The 21,990-nt window shown below is 35.8% G+C and overlaps 1 protein-coding gene across 1 annotated transcript in view; it reads right to left on the reverse strand.

Annotated features, from left to right (window-relative positions):
• Window positions 1-851: 851 nt before the first annotated feature.
• TMEFF2 (transmembrane protein with EGF like and two follistatin like domains 2) overlaps window positions 852-21,990 on the reverse strand; it is a 298,310-nt gene continuing 277,171 nt past the window's right edge. Inside the window, exons 8-10 of the mRNA XM_072612710.1 lie at window positions 13,221-13,344; window positions 11,119-11,277; window positions 852-1,247 (exon numbers count right to left, since the gene is read on the reverse strand). Coding sequence (XP_072468811.1) covers window positions 1,151-1,247; window positions 11,119-11,277; window positions 13,221-13,344 — 380 coding nt within the window. The 3' untranslated portion in view covers window positions 852-1,150. The remainder of the gene's footprint in view (window positions 1,248-11,118; window positions 11,278-13,220; window positions 13,345-21,990) is intronic.

A 21,990-nucleotide genomic window follows, 5' to 3' on the forward strand; every position in this document is an offset into this window, starting at 1 on the left:
TTATTCTTTAAGAACTCCTACTGATATTAAAAAATAAAGCAGGAATGTCTGTTCATTAGTTCAAAACAATACCAAAAATACAAACCCAATCCTCCTTCCCATTAAGACCTTTCAGATGCTATAACATTAAAATCTCCTCCAGCACTTGAATAAGCTCAGAATATTTCCCTATTTTCATGAAGTATAATCACAATCTCAGTTCCTTTACAAATAATGGTGTAGTCTTATTCGCAAAGTTTTTATGAAATATTTATTTGTGAGTTTACCTTCTACCCCCTCCCACCAATCCATGTTTCAGCTTAGATAACATTATTAACTTCCTTTTTTTCTAGTTGGTAATTTGGCTCAACTAAAATGTTTTATTTTTGCTACTTTAAATACCCTTGAGATATAATTGGCTGAAGTCATCTAAAATAAGTTTTCTTCAGTTTCTCCTTGGTTGGGAGTTACTAAACTCTCCCCCAAAATGAAAGCCAGGTTTTCTCTCCAGTCTCCTCATGAGTTATCAAACATTTCTACTTCCAATTTTTCTTTGATTTAATTTCTATACCAGAGTGTTCCCTGCTCTAAGCATGAAGCTAGAAGGCTAGAGGGAGGAAAATGATGAAAGAGAGATGCTTCAAAGATCTGAAATATTTTATCTGCACTTGATATAAAGTAAATTATTTTTCTCTTTTCCAATAACCAGAGTTTTCCTTGATCTTGGAATCATTCAAAACCTAGTCCCTGAGTCCTATATAAACTCAAATTCTGCCACAAGAATTACAGTACAATAAAACACTAGTAATTGTACAAATTGTACTATCCCACCTCTACACAGTTATGAGATACAGCAAATTTAAGAATGCCAATTTTTTTCTCATCACTGAGTATTTATTATATATAACAAATACATGAAAAAGAAAAAACTATATTGTGTGATATAAATAGTTTATTTACATTACAGAAAAAACATCAAGACAATGTATACTATTTCAAATATATCCATACATAATCAAATCTAGCTGTAATACATGTTTTCATTGGTGTCGAATTACCACAAATGCAAGGCAACATGTGTAGATCTCTTGTCTTAATCTTTTGTCTATAATACTGAATTGGGTAGTCCAAGCTCTCTCTGTAGTCTGGCCATTGTGGAAACATGCGCTCTTCAAATTAACCTTGTGGACGCTCTTGTTGTGTTGTCTGAGCTGTAGTGCCCTGTGTTCTGCTTCTGTCTGTGGATCCTGTTGCTCCTGGGACATTTCCTGAAAAGTGAGAAAGTTCACAGATATCCATTTACTGGAAGCTCTGGCCACACACAAACACACAGTAAGGTAGAGAAACACAGAAAGGCTCTGGCTATTTTGGATGAGAGCAGCCTTTTGGAGGCTGGGATTCTTCGGACCATCCCCTCTCTTCTTTTTGCATGTGGAGGCATGAGTTGCTTTCAATATCTGATTAGGAACTAGTTTGAAATGTTAGAAGCTGGGAAGCATCAAGGTTGCCTCATACCCTACAGGGTCTTGGAACTCCTTATTTACTGGGCATAAAGAAGGACTCAGCACGATAACTGATATGTTCTGAGCCTTCTTGCAGATCTTCTTAAAGATCTCTGATGATTTCACATATTTGAATATTTTACAATGTCAATATTCTATTTTTGCTATGATGCTACTAAAGCCTCATTTTGATGGATCTAATAAAAATATATGTACATATACATTATTAATTTCAAAGACTCAAGGAAAAGTAGGATTCCTGAATATTTTTTAGTTCAACCTAATCTCTGTGAATTCTTAGAATGATCTTGGGATTCAATTTGGGGCCAATTATTACACATATCCACACTTTCATAAAAAGACTAAACAGTCAGTGGGAAAGACTTAGAACCTTAGACCCACTATGTTTTTGTCTCCAGGTCCAGCCAGAGGGAATTAGTAATGTGTAAACAGAATAATTTTGTGCATATAGGCAAAATTATGTTCTAAAAAAACTCCTTATTAATCTTAATATTATTGTTGAAGTGGAACAGTCATAATAGATAAATTATATCATAGTCATCTCTGAGTCTCATTTTCATTTTCATCTGTAAAATCAGAAGAAGGATAATTTCATCCCTCTTAAGTGCTTTGTAAACTGTATTTATTATATAAATACAGTTGTATTATATAAATGTGTTATTTCCACTAGTATTATTCTAGGTAGAAATCAAATTTTCAATTTATTGGGATATCAAGATGATTAAGTGGAAAGTTAGCCTTTCTACTGTACCATGTTTGCCAGCCCTTTTTGTCCAGCGACTTATAGAGGAGAAACCACTGGACAATCTCGATTCAAACCCAGGCTTTGGATCTTGCTTTGAGACCTTTGGACAAGTCATTTAATATCTCTGAATTTGTTTTTTTTTTTTTTAATCTGTAAAACAGAGGTGATAATACTTGTACTAGCTCTTTCTGAGTAAATGGTGAGGGAAATATTTTGCAGATCACAATGTGGATGTGAATTATTACTAATCTGCTTCTAGATCGCTAGACCTCAATTTCCTAATATGTAAAATGAAAGGATTTGAGTTGATAACCACTAATGTCTTGTCCAGCTTGAAGATTCTAGGTCCATAAAACAAAACAGGAAAATAAGTATGAAGAAGAGGCAGGGGAGAAGAAAAGTGAGGCAGAAGAGGAAAAGAAATAAGAGGGAAAGGGAGCAATTATTTAGAACTCACTATGTGCCAAGTACTGTGCTAAGTATTTTACAAATATTATCTCATCTGACCCTTACAAGAGTCCTGGGAGGTAGGTGCTATTATTATTTCCATTTAAATTGAGGAAACTGAGAGAAACAGAGGTTGTGACTTAAGTGACTACGTTGTACTCAAACTCACATCTTCCTGACTCTAGAGTCAGGGCTCCATGGATTGTGCCACCTCGTTGCCTTTAAGGAAAGAAGACAATTTTTAATAAGAGGACGAGAATAACTGAAATTTATATGATACATTAAGGTTTTCAAAAAACCTCCTTCAAAATAACTCTGTGAGGTACATTGTATAAGGGTTGAAATTTTATAGATGAGGAAATTGGGCTTTCATGTTGGAGTCAGGATTGACATCCAGCTCTCCAGACACTAGGCCTAGTGCTCTCTCTGCTTGTCAATAAAGAAGATAAAGAAAGAAAGACAAAGAGAAAAAAAAAAGGAAGTGGAAAATTTTAAAAAGTTTTAAAAAGAGGTAAAATTGACTAAAATGGGAAAACCGGATTTATTTGACTTTGAAAATAGTTTTGTGACTCTACCTAATTGCATCTGGTAATTCTGCCTGAGATCATTGTCATATGAGTCTGGATCTCCAGAGGGGACAAAGTCTGGGATAGTGGACAGTGTTTTGGGATCAGGGGTCATAGGACCCAACTTCCCATACCAGTTTTGCCATTTATGATCTGTATGATATCGGGCAATCACTTGGAAGGTTTCTGACAACTTTAAACCTTATGATGTGAGGAAATAGTCTTATTTTAGGTCAAAATTGTGACAGAGTTGCCTCTCCAAAGTGGCTCAACCCTCTGGGGTCAGGTTAGTAATCTTCCTGATGTGCTAGAACCAAACGTGATCTATAATATAAGATAGAAGAAAATGTGAGATTGACTCTACTTCCTTTGTTCACTCTAGGAAAAATGCTTGAAAAGTACATACATGTATATAAAATGTAGATATAGATAGACAGACAGACAGATAGCTATAGATATATGTATACATATGTATATACGTGTAGAACCAATTAAAGCCAGTAGTTTTAATGAATTATTAAGTGAAATGTTATGACTGAAGGGAGTAGAAAAAAGGGAATAAGCATGTATATGTGCTAACTGTGTTCCAGGGGGATTTGGTGTTTGTCTACATATACTTGTATACAAATCTAATTGTTTCCTTGAATTATTTATTATTATTATTGCTCTTTACCTGGTGATTTTGTGGGTGTTTTACTAAGTATAAAATTATTTGGGAGTAAATAGAGATTTGGGTTTTGCCACATACAGGGTAGGTGATTCTGGGCAAGATTTGTCTATGCAGCTCTCAAAGAATTTATGCAGAGTAACTTTACATTTTGTTTTAAGAAGGAGATTTCTCATTAAGGGTCCTCTGACCAATGAGATCACCGATCCAATCCCGATCCTATTCAAGTTGTGCCTAACATGAGTGAAATGAAAGATGGCAGTAACTAGATCTTGGAAAGTCATCCAAACTCCCTAGGTCACAGTTTCTTTATCTGTGAAACAAGAAAACTAGACTGGATTATCTTTAGCTCTCTTATGGCTTTAAAAAATTATGATTTTATGATCTTCAAAGTTTAGTTGCTAAAACTTGGACTAAACAAAGCAGTAATCAAGTGCTTTCCTGAAAAACAGTAAACATAAAAAAGTCCTGGAGAAAGAAAAGCATTTGTTTTATTAGGTTATTCTTCATAGACAAATCTATACAAGATGACAAGCACCATTACCACCTTCCATCTACAATGACATACAAAGTGCTTTGTAGCACAAAAGTCCTTCTTGTTATCAGAATTTGCCAGTAATTGTTCATACAGCTGAAATATATGGGAGAAGGGCTAAGAATTGTTTTGATTTGGGCAAAAGGCAATTCTTTTAGGGATATGTCTTGAACACAACTCCCCCCGCAAAATAAAGCAAAGCAAAACATTGATTTATCTAGATACTAATAACACATATAACTAAGAATTGAAGTGATCTACTTTTACTTCCAAGTTAAAAATAAACCGTTGTAGTGGACAAATCATAAATGTCCAGTTTTTTTCAAGAAAACAAGTCACCTCTTACTCTTAAATATCTGGGGTACTCCAGATGTGCCCCAATAAAAAACAACACACAAACAAATACATTTTAATTTTGTAAACAAATCTCTTCCCATAGTATTGCTGATAATAATTGGGGATAACATTTAAAAATATTAGGATATTATTAACAGTGGAAAGCTAAACTTAAGTATTGGAGGGGAAAATAAAATGTAAATGTTAATATGGTTGTTCTGGATCCCAGAAGAAGTAACAGTAATAGTTTTTATAAGAAAATATTTGGGGGTAAAATTATTATTTAAATTACTTGACACTCAGGGTCTACATTCAAGATTTTCATAGATCCTCAAGATGGTGTGTGAGTGTATGTATATGTAGTAATGTGTAATATATGTGAGTGTATATATGTACACATGTGAATAAGGAGACAACTGATTTCAAAACAAGAGACTTAAAGTCTTAGGGGGGTAACAAAAATCTCCAGATAGTGGATCACTGACACCCAAACAACATGTACCCATAAAGCAGTTCTGTAATAAGGTACCCCAATAAGCCAATGGATATACATGTCTCAGGAACAAAGTATTTATGGGACCCAGCTACCAATTCCACTTCTGGCTTTTCCTAATCTCTCAGAGTTAACCTTCTCTTTCCTTATGCGTTGGGGTGGCTTTTCCTAATCTCTCAGAGTTAACCTTCTCTTTCCTTATGCGTTGGGGTGGGTTTGGGGGGGTGGGAAAAAAGAGAAGCCCTAAAGTTTAATGATCTCTTTGCTAAATTATTTTTAAAAATGATGTGTTTAAGTAAAAAAATATCAAGCTGGAATGGCCTTAGAGACAATTTAGTTCAGTGGACTCCCAAACTGAGGGCTAAACAACCCTGGAGGCCTGGGGAGTTATTTCAACAGTTCAGGAATCCTTATTTGTAGCAAGCATTAGCATCATGATCTTTATTTAGTTTAAAAAAATAGCCATCATAACTTGGCATGAGAAATAATTAACTATACCTTCTTGGATATGAAAAAAATGTCTTGCACATGTGTTGCTACTTTTTCATATTACATATGTACAAATACATATGTAATATTTATATGTGCATGCTGTTTTAACTAATAAAATACAATTTCACTTTAAAGTATTCATTACTGAATTTATAGTAGCTTTTTGTTATGCATTTTCTCAATCAAAACATATTAAAACACATCTTGTGGGGTTTTGCAAAATTTTTGGATATTAAAAAGGGGTATTTATTCTTGAAAAAGGGGGAAACGAGTGAATTAGTCTAGTCTAATTCTTGTCATTTCCCCAATGAGGAAACAGAGGCTCAGAAAAGTAAAATGACTTGCTCTAGGTCACCTAACTAATGAACAAAAAATGTAGGATTTGAACTCTTCTACAGATCCTGGTGTTAAAGGCAGGGATCATTTTGATTACACCGTGATGCATTTTTGGTATACGATATCAACTAGAAATGTAACAGAAATTAGTTCGGGGAGAATTTTAGATTTGAGGGGTATTAAATAGTTTGAATGTATCTCAAAGGAGTACAGAAGAGATAAAAACAACAACCCAGTTCCTTATGGACAAAAAATCTTTCTGATTTATCCTATTGATTTCCCAACTGGTTGGAGCAGTGGTTAGAGAACTAGGCTTGGAGTTCAGATCATATATGGCTGTGCAACCTTAGGCAAGTCACTTATAGTTTGCCTCAGTTTCCTAAAGTTTCCTAAAAATGAGGATAACAGTAGTACCTACCTGGCAGGATTGTTTTAAGAATCAATTGAAATAATATTTGTAAAATGCTTAGCACAACACCTGGCACTTTTGGGCAGTAACTACATAAATGCTTATTCCCTTCTACCCTTCCCTAACCAAAAGCAGACAACAGTCTTCAGCTTGTTTTATATGTTGTTAAACATGTATATTAAAACAACTGTCATGTTGTTTGAAAGTGAACATTAGTTCCCATTCCCAAACTAATAAATGAGAGTGGATACAACAATCATAGATGATAACAACAATTATAATACTAAACCTATATTGGGTTTTCGTTGCATTTTTGAATGACCATGGATGTCTACAATTTTCTGGGAATTCATACCACCGCCCCTTTGGAAACACAGCCCCACAAAGAACTAGTCTGGGAAAAACAATTAAAGTGCCTAAAATCCATTTTGCTTCTCTGCTTAATCTTATCCTATTTTCTATCTCCCTCCTGACGGGGTGAATAGCATCATTTCTTAAATTCTTGATTGTTTTAAATTAATTGTCTGATCCACATTTTCCCTAGAGGAGAGGGTTAAACAAGTATAGAAATTATGTTGCTTAAAAGTCCTCTCCTTCTGGCTATGCCGGACTCTGGGGAATAGGTGAATGACTCACACTTTTGTCTCAAGGAAGAGATTCTGAAGTTCAGCTCTAAATGCTTGGTTCTAAAGTCCAATGGGACTTTGGGCTGCCTACAGAGTAAGTTGATGGCACATAAAAACTTTTGAGAACCAACTGTAGGTGGCCTACAATTGCCCCAATTACCCAATTTTCCTCTGTGTGTATGAACATAAATGTAATCTGGATTATCTCTTAAAAAACTGAAATAATTCAGGAGGAAAGATATGGATTGGTTGGGACATTTGGTTCAAGATACAGCTTAGCTGCCACCTCCCTTATGAAACCTTTCCTAATCCCTTAGTGTTGAACACTTTCTCACTCCCAAAATATTGGATTATTTTGTATATATGGAAATATTGAGCAGCCCCCTTAGAATGGAAGTACATTGAGGTGAGGCAAGGATGCTTTCCTTTTTGTCTTTATATGCTCACCTACTATGTTCCCTCATCTTACAAATCACATAGTTCAACCTCTTTGTTTCAAAGTTAATGACATATAATCAATCTGGTTAACATTAGTCGTTTTTAATTATAATCTCTCTGTCACTGCATTTTAGAAAGACTTTACATTTTTGATTTTCACATTTGTCTGATTTCAGGAATAAACAAAAAGGAACTCTTCTAGGTTATTTCAAAAGAATTATTTTTACAGAATCAGAGAATTTTAGTGCTGAAAGGGGCCCTAAATATCGGTTAGTACAATACTTTTATTTTAAAGACAAGGAAATTTCATCCCCAAGAAATCAAGCAACTTGCTCAAGGTCACAAGAATTGGTAGCACTAGAGTTAAAAGGAGCCAGATCCCTTGACTCCTGGTTCAGTGTTCTTTCCATTACACTGTGCAGTAATTTATATCATAAGAAGTTACTAGGTTTAAAAGTTGTGGGTATGTCCAAAGATCATTTATGCTAATACTGATTTAAGTCTTAATTGCTCTCTCCCCTTCAAACAAAAAAAGAAAAGAAAGTGATTCATAGTTAGAATGCAAAATGAAGGATGTGTAGTCATACATTTTTGGAATCCCACTGGGCGGATTTTAGGTCATCTGGAATATGAATTCATGTAAAAGTGATTATAGTATTGGTACTAGGTTTAGAAATGTTTTCTCAAATACATTTTAGGGGGTTAATATAAAAATTAAACAAAATGGATATCATCTTGTAGGACTATATCTATCAAGCAACATAACATTAATTCTTTTGAATTATTAATTTTGAATAAACCGTGTTAGTGCTTTTAGATGAAAAATTAGAATCGCTTGAAGAAAGTCAGGTTTTATAGCTTTTCTACCAGCTTCTTTACCATCTTCCTTTTATTTCTTTTAATACTCGGTATTTTTGGCTTCCTGAGTTATCTCTGTGTTCTCTGAAATCCACTTTAATATAACCCATTGACTTATTTGGCATCTAATAGTGAGAGTACAGTTGATGAACTCAACTTGGCTAGAGAGCAGCTGAAAGCTCTAGCTGACGATTTTTGCTTTAAGCCTTCAGGCCAGGGGAGGATTTATGAACCATTTTTTGTCTTTTTCAAGAGCAAATGTCACACTTGTCCTCAAATCAGATAGTACAACACAGATACTGAGATATATTATGGCTCTTATTTTCCAGAGATATGATGCTTTCTTTTATTTCCTTGTTGTTTGAAAAGATTTTTTGGGTGAAAACCTTCTGATTTATCTTTAGAACCTTACAAACTCAATGACTTTCTAAATGAATTTTACTTTGTGAATTTGGAAAAAAAAAAAGCAACTTGGCAAAAACTTACTTGAAACTTTTCTATGGGGAAAACAGATAGGCTATTAGAACCAAAAGAAGTTTTGTAACCACTTAGTCCAGCCCCTCGTGTTTTACAAATTAGAAAACTGAGTTTGAGAGACATGTCATGATAACTAAGATCACAAAGCTAGCTAAGAAAAGAGACAGGACAAGAACTCTAGTCTGCAAACACTTAATTCAGTGTTCCAGGTAGGAAGGACCTGAAGTCCCACTCTAGTTCTCACAAGAACACCAACACCAAAACTATAATAATTCTTTAGAGGGCAGTTCTTGTAGAAATATGTCTTGGAGACATATAAAAAAAATGCTTTGTATTTCAAAAGTATTCAATTACTTATTTAGTTTCTTTTGTGATTACTATTTCATTTCCTTTATTTATCTGCAATTAAAATTCATCTTTTGTATTTAAAATAAATTTTTAGGCTCATTTTCTTCCTGCCGCTTAAAAACAAGATTATGAAGTTGGTGGATTAGAGGATGTTATATAGTTTTTCTAGATTTTAGCATGGTATTTGAACCCTGTTTCATGGTATTATTCTAGAAAAGATAGAGATATGTGAACTAGAAGATAGTCTGGTTAGGAGGATTTGAAATTGGTTGAATGACCCTACCAAATCATTAATAAGTATTTCTAGGGAACTGAGCTTGGCTCTGTGCTGTTTAAGATTTTTATCAGTGACTTGGTTAAAGATGGCATGCTTTATCCAGTTAGATAGTTAACATCCTAGATGATGGAGTCATGTTGCAGAAAAGATTTTGACAGGATAATAACAGTACTTAGAACACAGGAAGCACTTAATAAATACTTGTTGAATGATTGGATATTGAACCAAATTTAATAAGATAAAAAGTAATGTGTATTATTTAGATATTTACAAAAATCAACATCACAAGTTCACAACAGGGGGAGATATAACTAAACAATGGTTTATCTGAAAATGAAATCCAGGCATTTGAGAGGATTGCAGTCTCAATGTGAATCAGTACCATGATATGACAGCTAAGTAATTTAATGCAGTCATATTGTATTAAGACAGGCAGAATATCAGAGATTTTATTGAGGGAGATGACATTTACAATGTAGTCTGCCCTGTTTGGACCATGTTTGGACTACTGTTTCCAGTTGAGGGTGCTACCTTTTAGGAAAATGTCCAGAGGAAGGTATAATAAGATTATAAAAGGCTTGAAGATCAATTCATAAATGGATTAGTTGATGGAATAAGGCATATCTAGCCAGGAAAAGGAAAAAACTTAGGAGTAACATGATGGTTGTCCTTATGTACTTGGAGGTCTTTCATATGGAAGGTGATATACACCCACTTCATTTGGTTTCAGAAGGCAGATCTAGGAGGAATGTGCCAAATAAAAAAGCAATTTTAGATTTGACATAATAAAAAACTGCCTAACAATTAGAATTAACCAAAAGGAGAATGGGCCACCTCAGGAGAGGTTCCCTTTCACTTGAGATCTTCCAGTAAAGGATGGACAATCACTTTTTGATTAAGTCATAGAGGAGATTTTTGTTTAGGTATGGGTTCATGTAGACAGTTGCTGAGGTTCCTTCCAACTCTGAAATTCTGTGATTCTGTGAAGTAGCCAAAGAAAACAATAGTACCAGTAAAACTATTGTTGGGTAACATAATGGCATCTAACTGCCTCTGAATAAGAGATAACAGATAAGTGAGACACTGGTACTCCTAAGATGTTAAAAGAACAAAGAAAATTTTCAAGTACATTGGGTAAATTCTCTTTGGAGGAACTGGGGATAAATATGGACAAACACTACATAGGTTGAAGTTTGAAAGGGTTACATTTTTATTAGTTGAGAATGTAGTTATATTGGTAAAATTCTGGTTGCACTGGATTATAAAATGTGTTATAGAGGAAACCCCTAACTGCTTGGAATAGAAATAAAACTAATAACTGGTCATTTATAAAAAGTGTCTGCCTTAATGAGGAGCAATTCAAGTTCCAAGTCTTTCCCATTAGGTCGTATCCAAACTCTTATTTTATAGCAAATAAACTGGGAGCCATTGAAGGAGTAATGTTGAAACCCTTGGCGAATGATTTGTAGCTTCCAAAAAAAGACTCAAGTAATCAAGAACTTTATGAGTAATGTAGAGGGAACCCAAAAAGTCCATTCCTTTTCTGTTGTCAATACCATCACTGACCTTGTAATGCAGAGTACTACAACACAAATGATGGCAATCTGGATGGTTCCAATCACAGCTGCTATTAAGACATACTGGAATCGTACAGGACCAGGAACAACGTATAAAACACTGTAGTCCTTTTTTTCACAGTGTTGTCCAGTATAGCCCGCGTCACACCTAGAATGATATATGTTGCCCAGTTAATTATGGCTGCTGAGTCAGGTTTTTTTTTTCTTTTGAAATTGCGTATCTGTATCTCACTCAGGTTTGAAATGCAGTGACCACTCATGAGCCCTATCCCAATGTTGATCTAGAAGCTCTGATCCATTCCATGTCCCCAGCCTGGACCAGTTCACCTCTCTTTAGGTAGTCTGGTGGTCCTCTGTTCCCAGCTGCTCACCATACTGGCAAAAGATGCCTAATTAAGCCACTACAATTGAGAAAGTTCAAGTGATCTGCTGGTCTTGTCCTCCCCAGCTGTAGAAACTATCAGCACATGTGTGCCACCAGCATTTACATAAAGTCTGATGATACTTTACATGAGTACTTGGTAAACATGGTGCTCAATTGTTTATTGTGCAGATGATTTAAAATTTTTTTGCATTTGTTTCTCGAGGCAGAAGGTCAATTTTTTATATTCTAAGGATTGATTTCCTTGGAGAGGAAGCCAGACAAAAAATTTGTCCTTGAAGACAATATTGAAAGCCAATGGGTGCCTGGGGATAGTTGCTCTTTCCATATTTCTGTAAGTAAGCCATGAGTTTTGTTTAACCAGAATTTTAATCAACCTATGTCAACATGATTGCTTGGGAAAAGGTTTGTTTCTAATGACACTAGGATATAACAAATGGGATACTTTCCTTTGTTCTTTGGATCATAAATTCCCAGTTCCATGCCCAGAATAAATGCTGAAAATATACTGAGTAGAACATTAAAGGTAACTTGTGTACTTTACTGGTCACAAAGTGGCCTGCTTATTCAAAATAACTGAAGCTGTGGGAGAACTGTGTACATCATGTTTTGAAAAGGCAACGACCATAGAGGCCATAGAACTCTGAAGAACAAATTAGGAGAATGAGTGCTGATCACCTAATATAACCCCACTCTTGGGAGCGGCGGCACAAGGATGACAACCCATACATTAGAACTGAGCTGTCTGGCAACAGTATAAGAAACCTATATACATCAAAGCATAATTCACCGGGGTGAACTTGTCATTGATTTTTGTGCCTCTCTTTTAGTTCTTTACTCTTTGAGTTCTTTATAAACATAGACTAAGACCTTTCCCCTTCCTGCAATAGGCATAGTTCAATAATGGTAGCTCTCCTAAAGAGTGGCACAACAGCCTGGATAACCTCTCAGTTAGGTTCCTTTTGCCTGACTTCACTAAAAGGCAGGGGTTAGTGAATTCGTTGAAGGGAGGCACTAAGGGAAGACAATTCTTGACAAGGCGGGAGGGTGAGGGAACCCAAACAAAACTGAGAACGACAATTGAGAGTTTCACAGGAGTCTATTTCATTAAATGCCATCTGCATCACAATTTAAATCAAGATAATGTTGGATTTTGCTTTTGGTTTTTGCCATCTCTACAATGCTTATGATGCAGACAGAGGTACCTGACCTCAGATATCGCTAAGTAGCCCTAAACCAATAGCCTGCTAGACTGAAGATAATGGGCATATGGCTAATTTTGTTATGATAAGAATCTCAATACTTGAAAAATGAGTGGGTTTAGTTCCTGCTAGGTTCTGTGTAGATTGGTTTAATTCCACAAAGATAAGAAATACTCTTAAAAAGATGAAAAAAAGAATAAACAAATATAACTTCTTACAAAGTCATGTGCACCGAGGTCCCAGGAACAAATACACACTATGGAGTAAAGGATGAACAATATGATTTCTGTTTTTATTAATGGGATTTATGTGGTTATACCTCTGCAAGTTATCTCTGCTAGGGTAAGTTACCTGTGTTTAGGAGTATTCTAATTTGAGGGAGAACATGATACTTGCCAGAGTACTTTGCAAAAGTAGAGTGCTGTCCCTGCGTCCAAGGTACTTGAATTTAACCCTCTTTTTATCCTTGGTTTATTAATTTTTAAAAGTGCAGGAGAAAAGTGTTACCTGCAAGATGGCTCCAGCATATTAATTGAATGTTCACACTTCCCATGCAGGCAAAAGCCATTGTAATGTTCTGGACAAGGAATGTAGAGTCCTCTGGCACTTTCTTCTAATTTATTAGGATTCTCTGTGAACACAGATAACAAAGCAACCCCCAATAAATATGTTTTTAAGGTAGGATAGGATCAAGCAACATTTACTAAGAAGAAAAACTATAGGAAAGACTTAAAAAGGGCAAGAATAAAATAAGCCATTCTTAAGAAAAAGGTATATTTGCGGGGGCTGGGGAGGGGGAAAGGAATTGAAATAATGTTGATCCTTGCAACTGTGTTTGGTGATGAAGATGTGAAATTATCCAGTACTTTCCATGCTTTTTTTGCAATCTCCTACATGTTTAACAGCCAGTGATGTATCTATGAGTTGTCAGACAGCTTTAATTTGGCTTAAAGAGACTGTACATTGATCATAAAATAACCCATGAAAAGAGCCCATTTTTCTGCCTCTCAAGAGCCCAACATAATGTCCCTAAGATTAAATTGCTTGAGATGCCTTGATATGGGAGCTTGAAAGGCAAAAGGAGGAGGAGGTTACCCAATTGTTGTAAATAAATGTTTCTCAAACCAAATGAAAATTTCAACAAATGTATTCTTTCGAGCTTATGCATCAAGTTAGAGCTTTAAGGATTGCTAGAATCCCTGCATTTTTTTTTACTAAAAACAAAGATGAATCATCAAGATTTATTTAAATAGCACTCATATTGGCATTTGTATGGCATATGATGAAGGTTAATATTCAGTATATTTTAATGTTTATAGTTTGGCACGTATATAAATTGCTGTGTAAACTATAAACTTATGAGAAAGAAAAAATGGTCTGATCATAGATGACCTATCTGAAGTATATGCTACTATTTTTCATTAAAAAAACACACCAGTAACTCTGAAATGGATGTAGTAGAAACAATGATAAGTTTTGTTTGGTCACTCTTACTTTTGTAGAGACTTGAAATCTTTTTTTCTCTCGAGTGTTGATTCTATAAAAACAGGTTTCAACTTTACTGACATTGCTAAATACCTCATAGAATAAGAGTTTGGTGCAATAAATCTGAAATACCACATTCCTGAAGACCAAGTCCAACACATTAGAGAACTGTATCTTTTCTCCATCTCAACAAAAGATCCCTGTCCTATCTCACAGTTGACAAACTGTCCAGCAGTGATTAGAAAATGGAATAAATTACTGTACTTCTAAAATAAATGATTTCTACACATATGGTTATAATTTTTCTACAGTGTGTATGTGTAATTTCCATTAGCATTAATGAGAGATGAGCACGTTCATCAAAGGAGGGAAGATGCCTCCCTCCATCAGTGATTTGGGCGAACCGAGCATGACTTGTGCTTAAGAGGATGTATGTGACATCTACACATTTTAATGTCTAAGCACCATCTGTAATATTTTGTGCTCATTTTATAAAGCACTAAGCTGTTAATTACACTTGGTAAATATATTCAGTGCTTTCTTGTACAGGGACTTTTGTGTACACGTGGTAGTGGGTAATTTTCCAACACTCAAACCTGAATATGTGCCTTCGTTGGATTTAATACAAATATATTTAGTTTGGAGAAGCTTTTCAATGTGTGTGTGTGCGTGTGTGTATGTATGTGCATGCATGCATGTGTGTATGTCTACGTATGGTAAAGGATGTATTCATATCAATAGAATATTGGATCCATTAGAGTATAAAATACCAATTCCCTAGAAAATAGGCAATACTAATAATGTAATGAAAAAAGCACTTTGCTAATGGAGAGCAGCAGTACAATGTAAAGTTCCAAGTCATTCCCATTAGGCATGCATCCAAACTTCCGTTTTACAGGGAAGAACCCTAGAAACTTCTGGAACATCTGGCAAATGAATGAAGTTCAAGTAAAAAAAAAGTTAAATATAAATATACATAGACACAAACATATATGCTGCCCCTCTCCGTCACACTCTGGCCAGCTTCCCCCCTGTCCTGGTCTTTGCTGTGGGTACAGGCTGAAAGAATACAATATTTTCTCTACCACTGAAAATTGCTATTTGAAATGAAAGTTACAGAGAAAGAAACAAATAAGCTTCAATGTTCTCCTGCCTTATTCTCTCCCTTTAGGATGGACACAGATGTTTCTTCACTGGTCTCTTTGTTTGCTTTTTGATCTACTTGTGACTCTGTGATATTATAGGTGCCTATAGCAAACTGGAGCAGTACACAGCAAGCTAGCTTGTTGGTATAATACTCAATAGATTAAGGAGACTGTTAACCTAGGGTCAATGAACTTACATTTTTTCTTGAAAATTGGAATATTTTAAAAACATTTTGATAATTATTATCTTTTGTAATCTATTTACATAATTCATTCCATATATTTCAAAACATTATTCTGAGAAGGTGCTCATAGATTGCTAAAGGGCCTCATGACACAAAATAGGTTAAGAACCCAAAGTTAGTGTCGTGCCAGGGCCAACCTGGAAGGGCTCATACCCATGGAACCTCCTAAGGAACAAGCTGAAGTTGGCTGTCAGCTTCTTGCTGCACAGTCAGTGGCTACATGGTCAAACTGTGCGCAAGCTGTGGAAGAGAAGCTTTAGCGGTGGGGCCATGTCTGCCCCATGGCTGAGGTAATGAACCAGCAATGATTCCCACTTGGATCTTCTCTTACAAGACATCATTTACCAATTCCACTCAATGTGGGGGAAACCATTCAGTGCTTTCACACACCTGCAGACATAGGACTTTTTAAAATAACATTTCGAGTCTTACAATATGATTTCAGTCTTCATATTTTTCAAACAGATATAATTAGTGCTTCCCCCCCTTGCTTTTGGTATTTGCCAAAAAATTCAGATTCTTTTTTTTTAGCACAAAGATGTATAGCTCAAAAGCCAATTTTTAAGGCTATTTTCAGCTTTAACTCTTTTCTCCATACCATGGTTTTTCAGGGTGTTTTCCATTTCTTATTCTTTCCCTACATCAGAACTGAATAAGAAGCATATCATGAGAGAGAATGTCATAGTATGGCCATAGCTGAATGCTTTTATGAGGTCCAGCATCCCTCCTGGTTCACCACATGGAAGGAGAAAATCTCTTCACAACAGCTGTTAATCAATTGAGCCCAGGCAAATGGACTTGGTAGCACTCTGAATTGTGGATTATAGGGTAATATCCAACAAAAAATAGAAAAAAATGAGTATAAAAAAGAAATGAAAATAATAAAAAAGAAAAGAAATGAAAAATGCCTATTTTTGGAGGGATATTGAGATTGGGCCAACTAAGCAATTAAACATTGGTTGAAATCTTAAATATTACCACTTTAACAGAAAAGTTTTAGAAACAAGAGTATTTTGTTTAAAAAGCTATAATGCAAAGAGGATAAGTATATGTAATCTAATAAATATTTGATGTTTTGTGATTTTTATAGAAATACACTAAAATAGTTAACATTTTACAATAACTCCATTTCAACAAACATTTTTATATTTTTCATAACTAAAGAAAATATAATAAGCAATTGAGCACTTGAGACAAGAGGGCTAAAGAAAGCAAGATATACGGATGAATGCTGTAGTATCATGTGTGAGAAATGGCAAGAAAGCTAGTAATAAGTCATAAAGCTGAAACGTCTCATGAAAAACTTGAAATACCAAACAAAGGAGTTTAATCTTGATCTTAGAGATTAGAGGCAGCTACTGGAGGTTTGAGGAGGATAGTGTTATAATCAGACCTGAATTTTATGGAAATCCCATAGATGACTGTGAACAAGATGGATCCAAGTGAGGAAAGACTTGAGGCAGGAAGAACAATTGGCAGTCTATGGCACTAGTCTAGAGGAGAGGTGATGAGAGGCTGGACCATGGAGCTAGGTGTATGAATGAAGGTACAAAATTGTGTCCAAGAGGTAGAAATGTTAAGATTTAGTAACCTATTAACTATGTGGGCTAAGTGACCATTGAGGAGTTAAAGATGACACCAAAGTTGTGAAATTATGATGGGAAAGTTGATGGTACCCTCAATAAAAATAAGGAAATTGAAAAGAACTTTGGTTTTGGGGGTAAAGATAATAAATTCTGTTCTGCACAGAAAGTTTTTGAACAGTCTATGGGATATCTAGTACTGAACATCCAACAGTCAGCGATGTATGAAATGGAGGTCTGGAGCCAGAGAGGGGGTGAACATATAGATCTGGCAGTCATCACACAAAGATGGTAATTAAATCTATGGAAGCTGACAGCATCATCAAGTGAAAGAATATAGAGGCAAAAGAATACATTGGAAAACTCTCCACAAAGATTGCAATAAACCTCAGAATTGTTCACATTCTCTCGTATGAGGATTCTCTAGTGGAGTCCTTTCACTCCAAGTCCTATCTTGACCTGCTATTTCTAGTTATCCAGAGTGGAGTGAGAGTATGTATATGGAAGCAGCATATCTCTTTTTCTGTCTTTCTCCTTCCTCCTGCTTTTTCGTATCACTATAGCATGTTGTCCCAGCCCTTAGGTTTTTTTTAGGCCAGGATGGAACAAGTCTCCCAATATTTTTATTTCCTGAAAGATGGAAAAATAAAAACAGAAACCCTGAGATTTTTTCCTCTCTTGGTTGTCATCACTCTCTCCCTGCAGGTCTTTTCTCTTATGCCTTCCCCAGGCTCTCCTGGGTATCAGCTCTGTTCTTTACTGTGCCTATCACTTGGCTTAGACATGCTGTATTTTCCCTCATCACTCAAATGGAAAAGAGAGCAGGAAGGAGCAAGTCTCCTAGTAGAGGCAAAAGGTATGTTCTTATTGTGGTTTTTTATTATTATTATTTTTAGTTCCAGTTAGGCTAGTGTTCCAACTTTATCTCCCATGAACGGAAAAACCAAATTGTCTAGTTTTCAGCAATATTTAGAGAAGATGCACATGCCTCACATTTAAGGACAGTGCAGGAAAATTTCATTGTTGAACCACATTTTAATTCCTTAGTTATAGGTCCACTAGAAGACTCGCACGCGCACACACACACACACACACACACATTCACCTGACTGTGAGTAGTTAACTTGGTCCCTCCTATTCCTGCCAGAGATTACTTGGGGCTTGAAAAGATTGAAGGGTGGTAAATTTGTAAGGTGCGGTTCTAATACTGGAAAGTTTTGTGGCATACACATAATTAAGTTAGGAATGTGACTAGGCAGAAGAAGATGGCGACCTTGCCTGCTGGGCTTCACTTTTGCTCCTGTAACTTTGCTCTCTCATTCCTTTGCATGGAAGACAAAAAGAATTTGGCAAAGACTATTGGATTTGTTGTTAAGGAATTCGAATTCTTCCTTTATTACTTGCTACCTGTATGACCTTGAGCAAATCAGCCTCACTGGATTTCAGTTTCCCCTATAAAAGAGCGGGTGGGGTCAGAAAGAGTCAGAGGTGACTTAAAAGGACTGAACAACAAGGAGACTACATAACTTCTGAGGTCTGAAGAACTCAGTCTGTTATCTAAATTTATTAAACTTTGGGTATCAGGGCTCAGACTCAAAGAGCCCTTGTTACTTTGATGAAAGGACAACAAATCAACTGATATTGATTAGATGGTTTAGAAAATAGTACACTGAACTAGAAATGCAAGGACTTTCTAACTCCTTATCAGCTAGATTCTAAATAAACTCTCCTAAATAAGCCTCTCCTTATGACAGTGTCTCCTTATTAGAGGAAAATTAACAAGGGGCATTCAGTGTGGGGACTTTGCCCTTCTACGTGAGCTGTAGCATAAATCTTCTGGTTTTAAGTTAAAAGAGAGATGGCAGATTCCACTGGTACTGTACATAAAGATTTTACCTGAGGCCAGAAGTCCTACAATCTAACTCTCAATAAAACCATGATTGGCAGTGAGCAGTATTGACCAGGAGAACGTTGGAGCATTGTCAGGCAGTGGCCCTGCGAGGCCAGCAGAGGGTAATGACCAGTAGAGATTGTCCAGTGCACTTATATATGCTTGGCAGAGAGTGCATGCCTGAATACTTGGCAAAGACTAAATGTTGTATGAAACCAGTGAGAGAAATATGATGACATCCTCAGAAGAAATGTGAGCCTGTAGCATTGGACTTAGGAGTTAATCCTTCTCACATGTACCCTGGTCACATTTCTTCCTCATGTGTGTTCCTTAGGTGTGTCCACTCTTCCCACTAATGGTTTATGGGATAGTGTGCCCCAGGTAAAGGGAAAGGATGTCTGTTGCCACTTTTCTTATTATGTTTTTTGATTAAACATCTCTGTTTTGAGTTAAACATGTCTGCTGAATGACTACTAAGAAGAACCACATTATTGACATCCTGTGACTTATGGCTTTGAGTAGATGTAAACCTATGTAGTACCTTGAATCTAGACTAGCTGTCTGTAAGGAACTATATGAAAGAGATGCTCACAGGAAATCACATTATTATGTGTAAAATTTGATTAAATAGAAATAGAAAAAAAGACAAGTTATCTTGCTTCCTATTATATTTTTACATCAAGACAGGGTTATAAATTAGTCATGAAATTTTCAAGCAAAGATGAGACTATTCCAAGTATTGATTAGAGTTGGTTCTGAAGAACTATGTACTTCCAAAGATTTTATTTCCTTATCTTATCAAGTACAAACCTATAATGTGGCAGAAAAAAATTATTTCTAGTTTGAATATTCATTTAAATTGTTTAAAAAACAGAAAAGCATTTCCATAGAACCAGTTCTGCCTAGAATGCAGTCTGAATTTATGCCATTTGACAAATGCCATACTCTCCTCTCCTGTTGTCATAGTTTCTTCATGGCAGAAATGGGAACATGAGATGTCTCTAGGCTCTCTCTCTCTCTCTCTCTCTCTCTCTCTCTCTCTCTCTCTCATAATAGAAAGTCACATAAAGGCTGAAAAAAATAATGTTGGTTAAAAGTTATCAGGTTGTACAATGAATTTGGAGGAATGTAAGGACATGTTTCATATCGAAGTTCAGTAGAACATGATGACCCAGTTAAATATTTCTTGCTACTTTAATCTATGTTAAATTGACCAAAGCTCTGATTTCAGAAAAGAACATTTCAAAGAACCAAACCCATCACATTTGGCATTTTGTTGGGATAACTAGAAACTTCTGATTTTTCAGAAGGACAAGGTAGCTAATGCATCCTGAGCATTGCTAATTAAACTAGGGCAGGGATAAGGGGTGGAAGGAATTCTTCCTTATCCCTCCAGCTATCAGCTCCAGCCATAAAATGTGAGATTTGATTACCCTTGTCCCTGCTTGCATGACTATAAATGTTATTATTAGTCATAAAATTAAAATAAAGTGAAAGAAATCTAATTCTCGTGTTTCTACTCTCCCTGAGAAGCCCTTATTGGTATTATTCAAGAATTGTTTCAATTTAAATTGGAAAAAGCACTAGCATCTGAAATGTACATAATAATTTCAGTACTAGAATGATTGTAATGGAACAATACTGGCTGATTATTTGCATGGGTTTTTATTATCTCAGTTTCTAGTGGTAATACATTTGCATAGATAAGAGCTAATGCATCAGTAAAATTTTGATGCAAAAAAACTTGTTCACAACATTTTTATCCAGGTATAAAGATAATCTAACAAGATCTGGTCCAAGGTAGGCATAGGTAGATCCAGTTAGAAATTTTGAACCACCAAGCACAAATTTCAGCAAGGTCCCTTCACCTATTACCTACAAAATAACCCCTCTATCAAGCACAAACATATGGCAATAGGAGGAGATGGGAATTAAAACAAGGTACAGAAAGAAGGAAGAGATAGGTAACAGTGGCCCTATCCTTCCATGCAGCCTTTTGCCTTTTGCACTGACCCCTGGAGGCTAAACCCTAATTCAAGAAAACAATTCCTGAAAACTGAACCAATTCAGTTTAAGAAGGCTTTCCATGGAAATGACATGTTTCCCCAAACATTTGATGTCTCAAGTGATAATCTGTAAATATTCTGGCTAAATTAGCAGAACTTTTGACTTGGTTCTACTTACTGATGGCCTCTCAAAACCCAACCCCTGTTCTATTGACACTTATTACATAGACCACTAACTAAAAATTTCCACTTTCCTCTCTACTCCATCCCATTCTCAAATGGCTCCACAAATAGCAATGTGGCATGAAATGGTGACAAAAAACCATGTTGTGCCATCATCCCAATATTCTTGCTTTGAATAAGATCTACCTTCTATGTGTTGCCCTGTGGAGGAAAGAAATTTCCTGCCAAAGTGTTTACATTGTGACTGATCTAGATGCTCTGTCTTAGTGGGTGTCTGTTTTTCATTCATGAAGCAAACATTTATTGAGTCATAGATCAATGACAATCACAATGCCTTAAGAAAGAAGTAAGGAGACCAGGTGCTGACTTGTTTCTGTTGCCTCTTCAGTAGTAAAAGCAGTTCGATCTAAACATTTTTTTCACCTTGTTTCTTATGTAGACAATATGTTAAAAGATCAATGAATCATATATTTGGAGATGGAAAGGACCTGAGGTCACCTGTTCCACTACCTTGACTCTACAGATGAGGAGTAGAGAGGGATGAAACTATTTGCCCCAAGTTATACACATAGTAAGGGTCAAAGTTAGGTTTCAACCATGGGTTTTATGACTACAAATCCAGTATTCTTGGCACGATGCTGAGTTTTCAGACATATCTGGGGAGCTCTAGCTTGGACCATTTTAGCTGGATAACAAGGGCTAGTTTTTGCTTGTGTTTCTTAGATTCTCAGGATCTGGC

This window comes from Notamacropus eugenii, chromosome 5, assembly GCF_028372415.1.
Source record: "Notamacropus eugenii isolate mMacEug1 chromosome 5, mMacEug1.pri_v2, whole genome shotgun sequence".
Taxonomy (NCBI): domain Eukaryota; kingdom Metazoa; phylum Chordata; class Mammalia; order Diprotodontia; family Macropodidae; genus Notamacropus; species Notamacropus eugenii.